The sequence below is a fragment of the Cynocephalus volans genome, chromosome 2 (assembly GCF_027409185.1).
Source record: "Cynocephalus volans isolate mCynVol1 chromosome 2, mCynVol1.pri, whole genome shotgun sequence".
NCBI lineage: Eukaryota > Metazoa > Chordata > Mammalia > Dermoptera > Cynocephalidae > Cynocephalus > Cynocephalus volans.
In genome coordinates, this window is record NC_084461.1 from 139241471 (window position 1) to 139252788 (window position 11318).

General features: G+C 39.1%; 1 protein-coding gene and 1 non-coding gene across 2 annotated transcripts; one reads left to right on the top strand and one right to left on the bottom strand.

Annotated features, from left to right (window-relative positions):
* The first annotated feature begins 1963 nt into the window (after window positions 1–1963).
* LOC134371443 (U2 spliceosomal RNA) lies at window positions 1964–2154 on the top strand. Its single transcript, XR_010022857.1, has one exon. It is a non-coding gene; the product is annotated as a U2 spliceosomal RNA (small nuclear RNA).
* Window positions 2155–4814: 2660 nt separating this feature from the next.
* MED7 (mediator complex subunit 7) lies at window positions 4815–10195 on the bottom strand. Its single transcript, XM_063087016.1, has 2 exons — window positions 10121–10195; window positions 4815–6665 (listed from the first exon to the last, which is right to left on the bottom strand). The coding sequence occupies exon 2, from the start codon at window positions 6646–6648 to the stop codon at window positions 5947–5949; it is 702 nt and encodes a 233-aa protein (XP_062943086.1). The 5' UTR covers window positions 6649–6665; window positions 10121–10195; the 3' UTR covers window positions 4815–5946.
* Between the last annotated feature and the right edge of the window lie 1123 nt (window positions 10196–11318).

The window sequence follows — 11318 nt, forward strand, 5'->3', positions numbered from 1 at the left end:
ATTTTCTATATTGGCAATCATTTTCTGCATATATTTTCTTTTTTTTCAATTCTGCCTTTTTTTTTTTTTACCATATTCTATTAAAGAAATCTAGTACATGTTTAATAGGAGTTTTGATAGCAGACATCCTTGTTTTATTCCAACTCTCTGAGAAAAGGTTTTATGTTTTCACCTTGGGTATAATGCATACTATAGATGTTATGGCGCTACCATTTATTATATTATGAAAGTTCTCTTCTATTTCTAACTTTCTAAGAGTTTATGAATGGATGCTAAATTTTATAAATGCCTTTTACTCATCTGTTGATATGATCAAGTGATTTTCTTTCTTTAATCTATTATTGTGATAAATTACATTAATTACTTTTCTATTATATATTCCGGAGATAAACACAGATTGGCCATAAACCATTACCTTTAATTTTCATATATTGTTGGGCTCAATTTGCTAATACTTTGTTTATATTAGCCTCATAAAAAGAGTTAGAAAACATTTTCTGTTTTCTATTTTGTGAAAGAGTCTGTGTAAGATTAAAATTGTTTTTGATTGTTTGTATGTGTGTATGTGTGTTTCTGGAGATATTTGGTAGACTTGCCAGCAAAGCTATTTGAACTTGAAGTTTCTTTGTGAGAAGATTTTGACTACTAATTATTTTTTTGAAATCATTACAGAACTATTCAGGTTTCCTGTTTTTAAACTAGTATTGGTAATTTTCTAAGAATTGTCCATTTTGTCTAAATTTTCAAATTTATTGAGATAGTTATCCATATTTTCTTATTTTTACTATCTGTAATATCTATAGTAATGTCCCTTTTTCATTTCTGCTATTGATTATTTGTGCCTTCCTCCTTTTTTTTTTATCACTCTCCTCTGAAAGTAGTGGTGACTCAGAGCCCTAGGCTCAAGCACCACTTAAGCCTCCTGGGCACCCCTGCAGCCCTTTCAGATAAGATGGTTACACACAGATGGTTAGCAGTCTGAGACCTGACTATGTTGATTGGGGGGAAATGAGTTTCAGAAAGCACTAGGTTGGGTCTTCTCTTTCATTCCCAATATTAGATGATACCTACGCTATGTGATGGGTACTATTAATTACCATAGCTAAGGAAATAGTTTTGTGGATGTTAACATGCCAAAGCAAAGCTACACAGCTAAATAGTACAGCCCAAATTTTAGCATTCTGGGGTGTTTTTCAACACCAATCAATTCTCTGATTCAGCAGATACCAACTGGATATCTAATAATTCAGGCCATTCTGATACTAACCCCAGAGTTAAGGTATTGTAAGTCAAGGTATCATAAGCAGTGCCTCTGGGTGCCCCTCCTCCTCTGTAACTGGTTACAGACTCTTAAACTTGAGGTAAGAGTGCCACTTACTGGTAGCCTCATCACATTGCAAATTTGAAACCAGTTCTTAAATCGTTAATTCTAAATGTCAGTGGTATGCAAAAGACTCAGTAGGGTATACGTGTGTAGAAATATCATGTTGTGCCCCATAAATATATAATTATTATTTGTCAAGTAAAAATAAAACTTTTAAAAAAAGACTCAATTGGAAGGATACCAGTTGACTTTTGATAGCTTACTGTGTAGTACCAGGCATTGTGCAAAGGGCTTTGTAGCCATTCTTTTTTTTTTTTTTTGGCGGCTGGCCAGTACAAGGATTGAACCCCAGACCTTGCTAGTATCAGTGCCATGCTCTAACCAAGTGAGCTAACCAGCCAGCCATTATCTCTATTAATCCTTGAACAAGCCTATGAAGAAGTTTCTATAATTTTTATTTCTATGATTTTTATTAGTAGGTTTGTGAAAACACCCCAGAGCATAGGATCCAAACCACTTAGATTACAGTCCACCAGATAAATCCAGTCTGCGGTCTGATTTTGTATTCCCACAACTAGGAGTGGTTTTTACATTTTAACTGGTTGAAAAAAGATCCAAAAAAAAAAAAAAAAATTTCACATCGCTTCTCGGCCTTTTGGCTAAGATCAAGTGTAGTATCTGTTCTTATCAGTTTAAAAAAAATATTTCACAAGTGACAATTATTGAAATTCAAATTTCAGTCCATATATACAGTTTGTATTGGAACATAGTGCTCTTATTTACATATTGTCTATGCTGCTTTCTTGCCATGGTAATTAAGCATTGCCAACAGAGACTTCAGTCCTGTATCATGTTTTATTTATGAGCATGAACTTTAGGGTCAAAATACTGGATCCCACTCTTGGCTTCAACTACTTTTTTACCTATATGACTTATTAACAATATGATAGAACAGATAGGCACTAAAGTAGGGAAGCTGAGTACTTAAGTCTTTGAAACCAGGATGCCTAGCTTCAATCCTGGCTCTGCCACTCGCTGGTTGGGTGACCTTGTGTAAGTTACATAATATCTCTGAGCCTCCACTTCCCCATCTGTAATATGGGTATAAAAATAATATTGGTTTTATTGCATTGTGAGGATAAAACCCTTTATGTATGTAAAGTGATTAGAACAATGCCAGCAATGTGCTGTATGTGTGTTTGCAGTTGACCTCCCATCAGATTTAGGATAAAAACTGAACTCCTTCCCTTGGCCCTCTAAATCGTGTATGTCTGCCCTCCATCTACTTATCTAGCTTCAAACTCCTCTCTCACTACATTGCAGCCATAATAGTCTTTATCCTCAAATCATGCCAACTTTTTATTTCATGAGACATTTGCACTTGCTGTTCCAGTGACCTTAGCACCCAGCATAGATCTATCTTTACTCAAATACAGCATGAGTTGAAGATGCCTTCTAAAGCCCTTAACAAATGTGAACATATAAACATACCTTGAAAAGAGAAGATAATGTGGACAATATGTTTTGAGTAGACAAAAGAAACATAATTTTAAGGATTCTTCTGAGGGTACTGTAATGGCTGGGTGGTTAAGGCAAGAACTTACTATCTTCAAAAATTAGCTCCTTTGTTTTTTTTTATTATCTTCCTTTTTCCTTCCCACTCCCCACACACCCAACACCCAAATCAGTGTGGAGGGCCACAATAAATATTCATTAAATTAATATAGTGAATAAATGAATGGTCAGGGGAAAACTACTCTTATACAGACGAGGGGAATATAAATTTGTATAATCTGTTCTTTTTTTTCTATCAAAAGTTTACATGTGCTTAACTTGAGGGCATATTTACAGTATTGTCAACTCAGCACCCCTTCCTTCCTCTGAGATGGACTGCCTCTTCCATACATGGACATAGCGGGGACTGTCAGTTCTTACAAGATCTACATCCCAGCTGATTGGCCATTTGGAATCAGGTATGCAAACCCTAATTCCTCATGCCTAGCTGGTTAGCTTTCCCTTGTTTTTTTTTTTTTTCTTTAAGTTCGTATTTCACAAATAACTCCCAAACAGTTGTAGCCACATAAAGACTTAACACTTGGGAACTTTTATCAGCCATGTTCTCCACCTACATCATTTAAAAAGTTGGTTTGTAAAGAGAATGAAGTTAACAGGGAGGGTATCCAAGGCAACCAACTCAAACTCCACCTAGACCCTTTCTATCCTCCTCAGTTTCGATGTTCAACTTATCCTTCAATCAAATAACACCCCATATCCTTTCAACAAATTCATCTTTTTGTTTAAACAACTTCAAGCAGGGTTTTTGTCACCAATAACACAGCACAGATTAATGCAACACTCTTTAACCACTGCACAGGAGAATTACCTGCAGGTTTCTTAAAACAAATGCCAGGGCCCCAATTCAAAAAAATGAAATCAAAATCTGGGGCCTAGACATTGGTCATTTCAAGAGCTACTCAGGGGATTCTTCCAGATATCTCACTTTCATGAATCAATCTTTCAGGATTGTTCATTATAAGCAAACGTGCAGAGATGTATTTTAATCCTTATGTAACTAAAAGACCTTGTATAAGCTTTTAAACCTGTGGCAACTATCAGACCATTCACGTATCTTCATTCCACTGTTAATAGCAAGAGTTCAAATCAGAACCCTTTAAGAGTGTATGTCAGGTCCCACTCGCAGACCTGCAAGATCAGATCCTCCACAGGCCTAAACTGAACATTGCTTATGCCACTTTAATCCCTCAATCTTCTGCCCCCAACACATAAATTCATATACAAATTACTGTGACTCTTCCTGCTCCCTCACAGGGGGATGGAGAGTGCTCTCCACTTAAACTGAAGCTTCAGAGTGCCTGGACTCTTTCCTCTGGAGTCTCTGGAACCCAAAGGTCTGTAGCAAACACATACCAGAAAAAAGCAAAAATTGAGATTGGTCAACTAGCTACTTGATGAAGAGGGATGAAGAGGTGTATACTTGGTAACAGCCTGCACTCCCAAGATTTGTGAAGGCAAAGGATGAATCTTTCACTTAGGAGAATTGGCCTGCAGCCATTTTAAACATTTTAAACTCCACAGCCAATAACACCTTTATGGAACAAATCCCTATGCTAGAAACCTGGGGCTCAGGGAGGAATCAAAAGTGGACAACTGGGAAAAGGTATTACCTCCATCGGTAGTGCCTAATATTGACCATGCATCAGAATCACGGAAGGCTTGTTAAAAACACAGCTTGCTGGGTCCTACCCTCAGAGTTTCTGGTTCAGAAGGTCTGGGGTTGGGCCAAAGAATTTTCATTTCTAACAAGTCCCAAAGTGATACTAATGCTGCTGGTCCAAGACCACACTCTGAGAACCACTGGCCTACATTAAGAGAATGGCAGGTAGAGGTCATCAGATATAAGGCCAGCTCTCCACCAAAACCTTGATGGAAGAAGGGTAGAGGGGGAAGAGAAGAAAGTGCAGAAATAAAGTCTCAGTACTCAAAACAAGTTTATTTCTTGCTCATATAAAGTCAAATTAGCTGGGGGAAGAGGAGTGAACAAGAGAACCTGGTCCTTACAGTCATTAAAGGACTCAAACTCACTGAATCTTTGCCATCTTCAAGTAGCTTCCAAAGTTATTTCGGCTGTGGCCAAAATAATTTCAATCCAACCAACAGATTGAAAGAAGAGAATGGAGGATCATGCAAGAAATTTTTATGGGATAGGCCTGGATTCCTACACCCATAATCCACTACCCAGAACTTTGTCACATGGCCTCACACAGATGCAAGGACAGTGGGGAAATAGTCCATGGCTGGGTAGCCGTAGCTCAGTAACACATCTCAAAGGGAAACAAGAATCTTTGGTAGACATCTAGCAGTATCTGCCACCAAACTCTTTTCCCATTGCAGGATTCCAGCCTTAAGCAAGTCTAAGCTTAGCTTTAAAGAAAATGTGTAGTTAATTACATAGCCATCTTAAAATGAATATTTATAACTAAAGTGACCAAAGGACTTATTACCTGAGTGACTAAACAAAAAACAGCTAATGGGACCACTAACCCCACACCCAGGATTCCATCTAGGATAGGAGAAGGGGCTGAGATGGTGGGTTTACAGGGACAGTCACGAGGAAAAATAAAGTTCCTGTTTTATAACTCTACTGGGTACTTCTCTTTTAACATGTTACACTACTTTTTTGGAGATTAAGCAAAATTCTTAATGGAATATGTCTAAAGATTTCATAATTTCACATTTATACAGCTTGATATCCTTTTCTTATTATCTTTAAAGCAAATGAAATATCTACTTTTCAAGGATGAAGCCTTGCTATTATTGAGGATATCTTCGCGGTTTTACTATAACTCCAAAAACAGGAATGTCCCACACTACAGCAGGAAACACTCTGCTTTTTAAGGTGATTATTCTTAATGCAGGGGTACTCATTTGCCTACTCTTGTTACACAGTGAAATTACTGCCTGAGACATCTCCTAACCAGAAAACTTGGACAGTCAAGATAAAAGGTGTTTACATTTTTACTTAAACCTCTTTTAAGACCGTCCAAAACAAAATAAACTAATATATGATGCTATTCACCAAAAGAAAAACAGAAAAACATCCTTCATGGTCTTTCATTCATTTCATCAATTAGGACACACAAGGCAGCATCTTTCTCTATAATCTGGTCTCTCCTATGACCTGAATTGTCTCTTTGTTGTTCATTCTGTCCAGTATAATTATTGCTATCATCAGCATCCATTGGTTCAGTTTTTACTCTCATCCCTGCTTCCGAGTGGGGCAAATCATCAGGCAAAGAAGCCAAGCAATTTTGAATCATCTCAATTACACGTTCCAGGTGCTTCTGAAACCTCTCTGCTGTTTCAAGCCGTTGTCGTTTCTGGACCTCCATCATGACTCTCAAGGTCTCTCTTGCTTGGTGGGGTCGGTATTCATTTATAAGATGATGCACGTGTACAAAAAGCAGCTTAAGATCTTCTAGCTTCTCTTCTCGTTTCATACTCCCAGGGCTCCTTATCAAGATATCTAAAAGGTCCAAGAAATTAATAAGGATAGACATATTGAGTTTTCTCAGTTCTTTCTTATGATCAAAGTGTATTGGATGAAGCCGTTCAATGCCTTGACTTTCCAGAGGGCGGATGATAAGATCATCACATTGGAACTGATTGCCAAACATCATATAACTGTCTTTTATTGGTGGCGGAGGCTTGGGAGCTAAGCCTTCCTGAATATTTTCATCCGTATATTCCTTGATGTACTGCATTGGAGGTGGAGGAAGTGCACTCACTTGCTGTGGTTCACCCATTGTGGAGGATCAAGAACCTACAGAAACAGACCAAAGATTTAAAGGAGAGCAACAAAACAAACCTGTCACATTTGCTGACTACAGAGAGAATATTTTCTTCCTATTGTTATGGCAGTTTGGGGCCCTGGACAAGATGATCGCCTTAGTTTCTAAAACTAACATTTACAACAGGGAAAGGCTGCCATCTTTTTCTAATTAGGAATTATATCCTCAACTACCACAGACTTTTCCTTTTCTCCTTAATACTTTCATCAGCATAAAAAATATGCTGTAGAATCTTTTCATCTATGAAAAAAATCTTATGGATTCTACACCCCTCACCAGTTATGCTCCATTTCTCTACTCCTCTCTATAGCCAAGCTACACATGCTGTCTCCCAATCTCATGTCACAATCACTTTCGTTTTATATTATAGATTGACTTCCAAAAAGCAAACACTTATAACTCAAACACCTGGAAAAAATTGGCATTGCTAAATACCACCTACCTGGTATTATCCAACATTCCTGGATGAAAAGATCCAATTCCATACTTTTTTCCACAGTGTAAATTACAATTTTATATGGACACAATGACTTTTCTACATCTACCACAAAAATTTCAAACCCAAATTTAAACCCAGTATCTCCTATGACCACAATAACCTCTACTTATTACATTTAAAGCCTAAATGTATCATTTTCTAGTGCTTTTAGACTGATCTTATCAGAGTGTCAGGATATATCCTCCAACATGAGGTGGGACAAGTAACAAACTGAAAGCAATATTATACTCAGAATTTGTGAGGTCATCAGGGCAGCTGTGAGGCAGCCCTGAGTTTCCACCAAGACACAGTGGTGCACAGAATGATGCTGAGAGTCAAGGGGGCAGTAGCCATGGACAACATGAGTTACTGCAACTAAACCAACCCACAAGTCACCTGTACATTTACTTATGTCATTCAACCTGGCTTCAACTCCCTACCGCTCCAGTAAAATTGCTCAAAGTCATCAAGAATCACCACATGACCAAATCCTATGGGTATTTTTCTGAGTTCCCCTTACTCTCTCAGCAGTGCTTTCTTCCTTCTCAGCACACTCCCATCCTCCCTCACCTCCAACGTTCATGTCTTCCTGCTACCTCACTGGCCACTCCCTCTCAGTCTCCTTTACTGCCTCTGCCTCTTCAAACTTTAATGTTGGTGTGCCTCAGAGCTTTTGTTTTTTCGTTTGTTTTATTGGCAGCTGGCCAGTACGGGGATGTGAACCCTTGATTTTGGTGTTATAACACCATGCTTTAACAGAGGTTTTTTAATATAAAGGACTATCAAGATTTCAAATATTCCATCATTCAACAAATATCAGAACCCCTCTTATGTGTCAGGCTCTGGATCCCAGAAGTCACATTCTTCTTTCAAATTCTTCACAGTGGTCATCCCAGTTTTAGAAACAGGCCCTTGGCTATTCTAGCACAGCAGGGAAGCCTTCTGAGGTGGAGAGCACTCACTCACTACACCTCTCACATAAAAGCCACTATCACAACTACTGCATAATTCTCTTAGATGCTAGGCCAATACCTCCCAAGAGAATACTGGGAAGTTCTCACACACAACTCATGGAAAAGAAAACAAATACATACAGCCACACATCAGTTAACGACAGGGACATGTTCTGAGAAATGCTTCTTTAGACAATTCTGTCATTGTGCAAACATCATAGAATGTACTCACTCATACAAACCTAGATGGTATAGCCTACTACACACCTCCAGCAACATAATCTTATGGGACCACTGTTGTATATGTGGTCCACTGTTGACCAAAATGTTCTTATGCCGTGCACAGCTGTATATTTGGAATTTAATCTGGCAATATCAAATTTTAAGTACTAATATTCTTTGAACTAACAATTCCACTTCTAGAAATTTATCCTATAAAAACACTGGTACAAGTATACACAGATGTATACAAGGATGTTTAGTGCAGCAGTGTTTGAAAAGAGTAGGAATAGTTGTAAACAATACATTCCTTCATCAATATGAGGGCTGGATAACATACATATCTATAAAATACTATACATCCATTAAGGGAAAAAGGGTAGGAGTGTTTATAAACACTTGTGTATTGTTTCAATTACATGTAACATGCTTTAGTTGCAGATAGTTGCAACTTTTTAAAACTCTTAATTAACATCAATTCAGATTCACTGAAAAGTTGTATGAATATGCAAAGAACAATTTACATTCTTCACTCAGACTCCCAAATGTTATTTTTTTCCCTCATCTGCTTTATTGGTCTCTCATCCCTTTACCCCTAAATGCTTCAGTGCGTATTCCCAAAACAAGAATGTTCTCTTCTAACCACGGCATAATTACCAAAATCAAGGAATTACCTTCGATCTGGTACCTCAAGATAAAATTTTAGATAGTCCAGGTTTCAGCCCACTGAAGGCTTTTTAGGTTGGGAGTTCTGTTCTGTGCTTCTCTATACCACGTGCATTCCTCCATCGAAGTTGTTATTCCGAAGGCCTACTATATGACAGGCACCACTGTTTTATACCCTCTCTTATGTAGTCTTCATAACAATTCTGAATTGAGTACTATTATCAGTTTCACTTTAGAGATGAGGATCCCAACCGTCAACAAGGGGAAGCGTGGACCAGATTAAACGACTAGTAAACAGCACAACAGGAATTCTTATCCCAGGTCCTCTTCAGCTCCAAAGCTCAAGCTCTCTCAAATCTCTAAACCATGAAGCTTCTAACTGTACAATAAGAACTTGACACATTACATGGTTTCTCTATACCTCTCTCGATTGAATTTTTCAAAGGCGATAGACGTATTATTTTAGTAAAACCAGCACCAAGCAGGATAGCCGATTCTCAGACTCAAGATCCACCTTCCAGCTTGCCCCACAGAGGGTGGGTGGGATGTGGGGGTGGACACTTCACCAAAAGAAAGGTATTCCAGAGTCCTACCCCCTGAAATATGACTCATGTTGTCTACCGTGAACGGGGCCGCCGGAATGTCTGTTTTAAAACCTCTCCAGATGAACGTGACTTTGATACTTGGGATCTACGCCCTCCCCACGCCCCTCCCCACGCCCCATGAACTCAGCTGATTTCACAATTGCTCCCACAAGGAGGAGCGCAGGGATGTTCTTCTCACTTGACGAAGGGCGGGAGCGAGCAGGTGAACCTCCCAGGTCACACAACTTAGAAAACCAGCGGCGCGGGCGCTCGCAACCTCCACCCGGGGAAAGCCCGGCGCCGGCCGCGCCTTGGACACCTTCCGCCCGGAGGTCCACCGCGGGGCCTCTGCGAGCGGCGGCGAGGCAGCGCTCCCACAGGGACGGGGAGAGGAAGGCGGGCGAGCGCCCGCGGGGGCCGAACCTCGCCAGGCCTCCCCCGTTCCCAGCTCGCCCCCGAGGAAGCCGCGGGGTCCGGAAGGAGAAACGCACGCCAACAAGGGCCCCAAATCGTCGCCGCCCACTCACCTCAGCTTTTGGTTTACGGAGGAAGCTGCCTTCGCCACCGCAGCCGAAATCCGACTTCCGGTCTCCAGCTCTTGAAAGAAGCCTCCGATGCTGTCCTTTGATTGGCTGTGAGAGCTGTCCTTTAACCGAGGCTCTAGTCCCGCCTCAGGCTTATGGTTTGCTATTGCGCCTGCGCATAGTCTCCATTGCCCGTCCCTCCTCCCGCCTCTCCAGCACCTCTTTGGGAGGCATAGAGCCCTGCAGGGTTTGGAGTGGGTCTCTTTGTATTTTCAGTTAGTAAAAGTAGCAGCTGCTGCCTCTGTTCCTTTCTCTTTTTCTTTTTTTAACACTTAAAATTAAATAAGATATTATGCCTTGCATAAAAATTCGAAAATAATAAGCAGTTTTTTAAAAAACGATACTAACTCTAATTCCTCTGTCAAAAACAATGTTTAAAAAATGAAATTGGACTCTTGTCTGCTATTTATATATTGTTTAATCTGATAATATTTGTGCCCATGATTGGGAATCAATAATACGTTCTGAATCTCCATTTCTTCGTCATCCAATCATTTTTATTTTCATTTAGAAATTCAGAGATGTCTATTATAAGATTTACAGGAAACAAATTACCAAATTTAAAAAAGAGAGACTTAACGTTTTCTTTTGGAGTATCATAAATTTCCAAATTGGTGGTAGTCTTATAAAGAGCATGCTGCACATAAAAAAGAAGATTGTTATTCTGATAAAAGTTTTCAACTTTACCTCTTTAAAAGTAAGATTCTTTGCTTTCATTTTATTAAAATTTATGCAGGATTCCAAACATATAACAAAGTAGAGAATATATTCATCATCCAACTTCCACGATTATGTTTATAGACATCATTTTATCTATAAATATTCAGCATGCATCTCTAAAAGATAAAAATTTATTTTTTTAACATAACCACAGAACCATTGCCTCATTTAAAATAAATTAATAATTCTTTAATATCATCAAATATCAGCTCAGTATCTGAATTCTCATCCTCTCGGGTTCCAAATAAGGTCCACCCTTTTCTACTGACTGATGTATCTTTTAATTACCTTTTAATCTATAGGTTCCTTTCCCCCATCTTAATCCCCCCACCCCCATTAATTTATTCACTGAAGAAATCTATGCAATTTTGAGCATACCTCAATCAGGCTTTTCTCCCCACCCCTGACACCAATATGACTC

Coding starts and splice junctions, on each gene's coding strand:
- MED7 (XM_063087016.1), bottom strand. CDS start 6,648: ATGGGTGAACCACAGCAAGTGAGTGCACTTCCTCCACCTCCAATGCAG.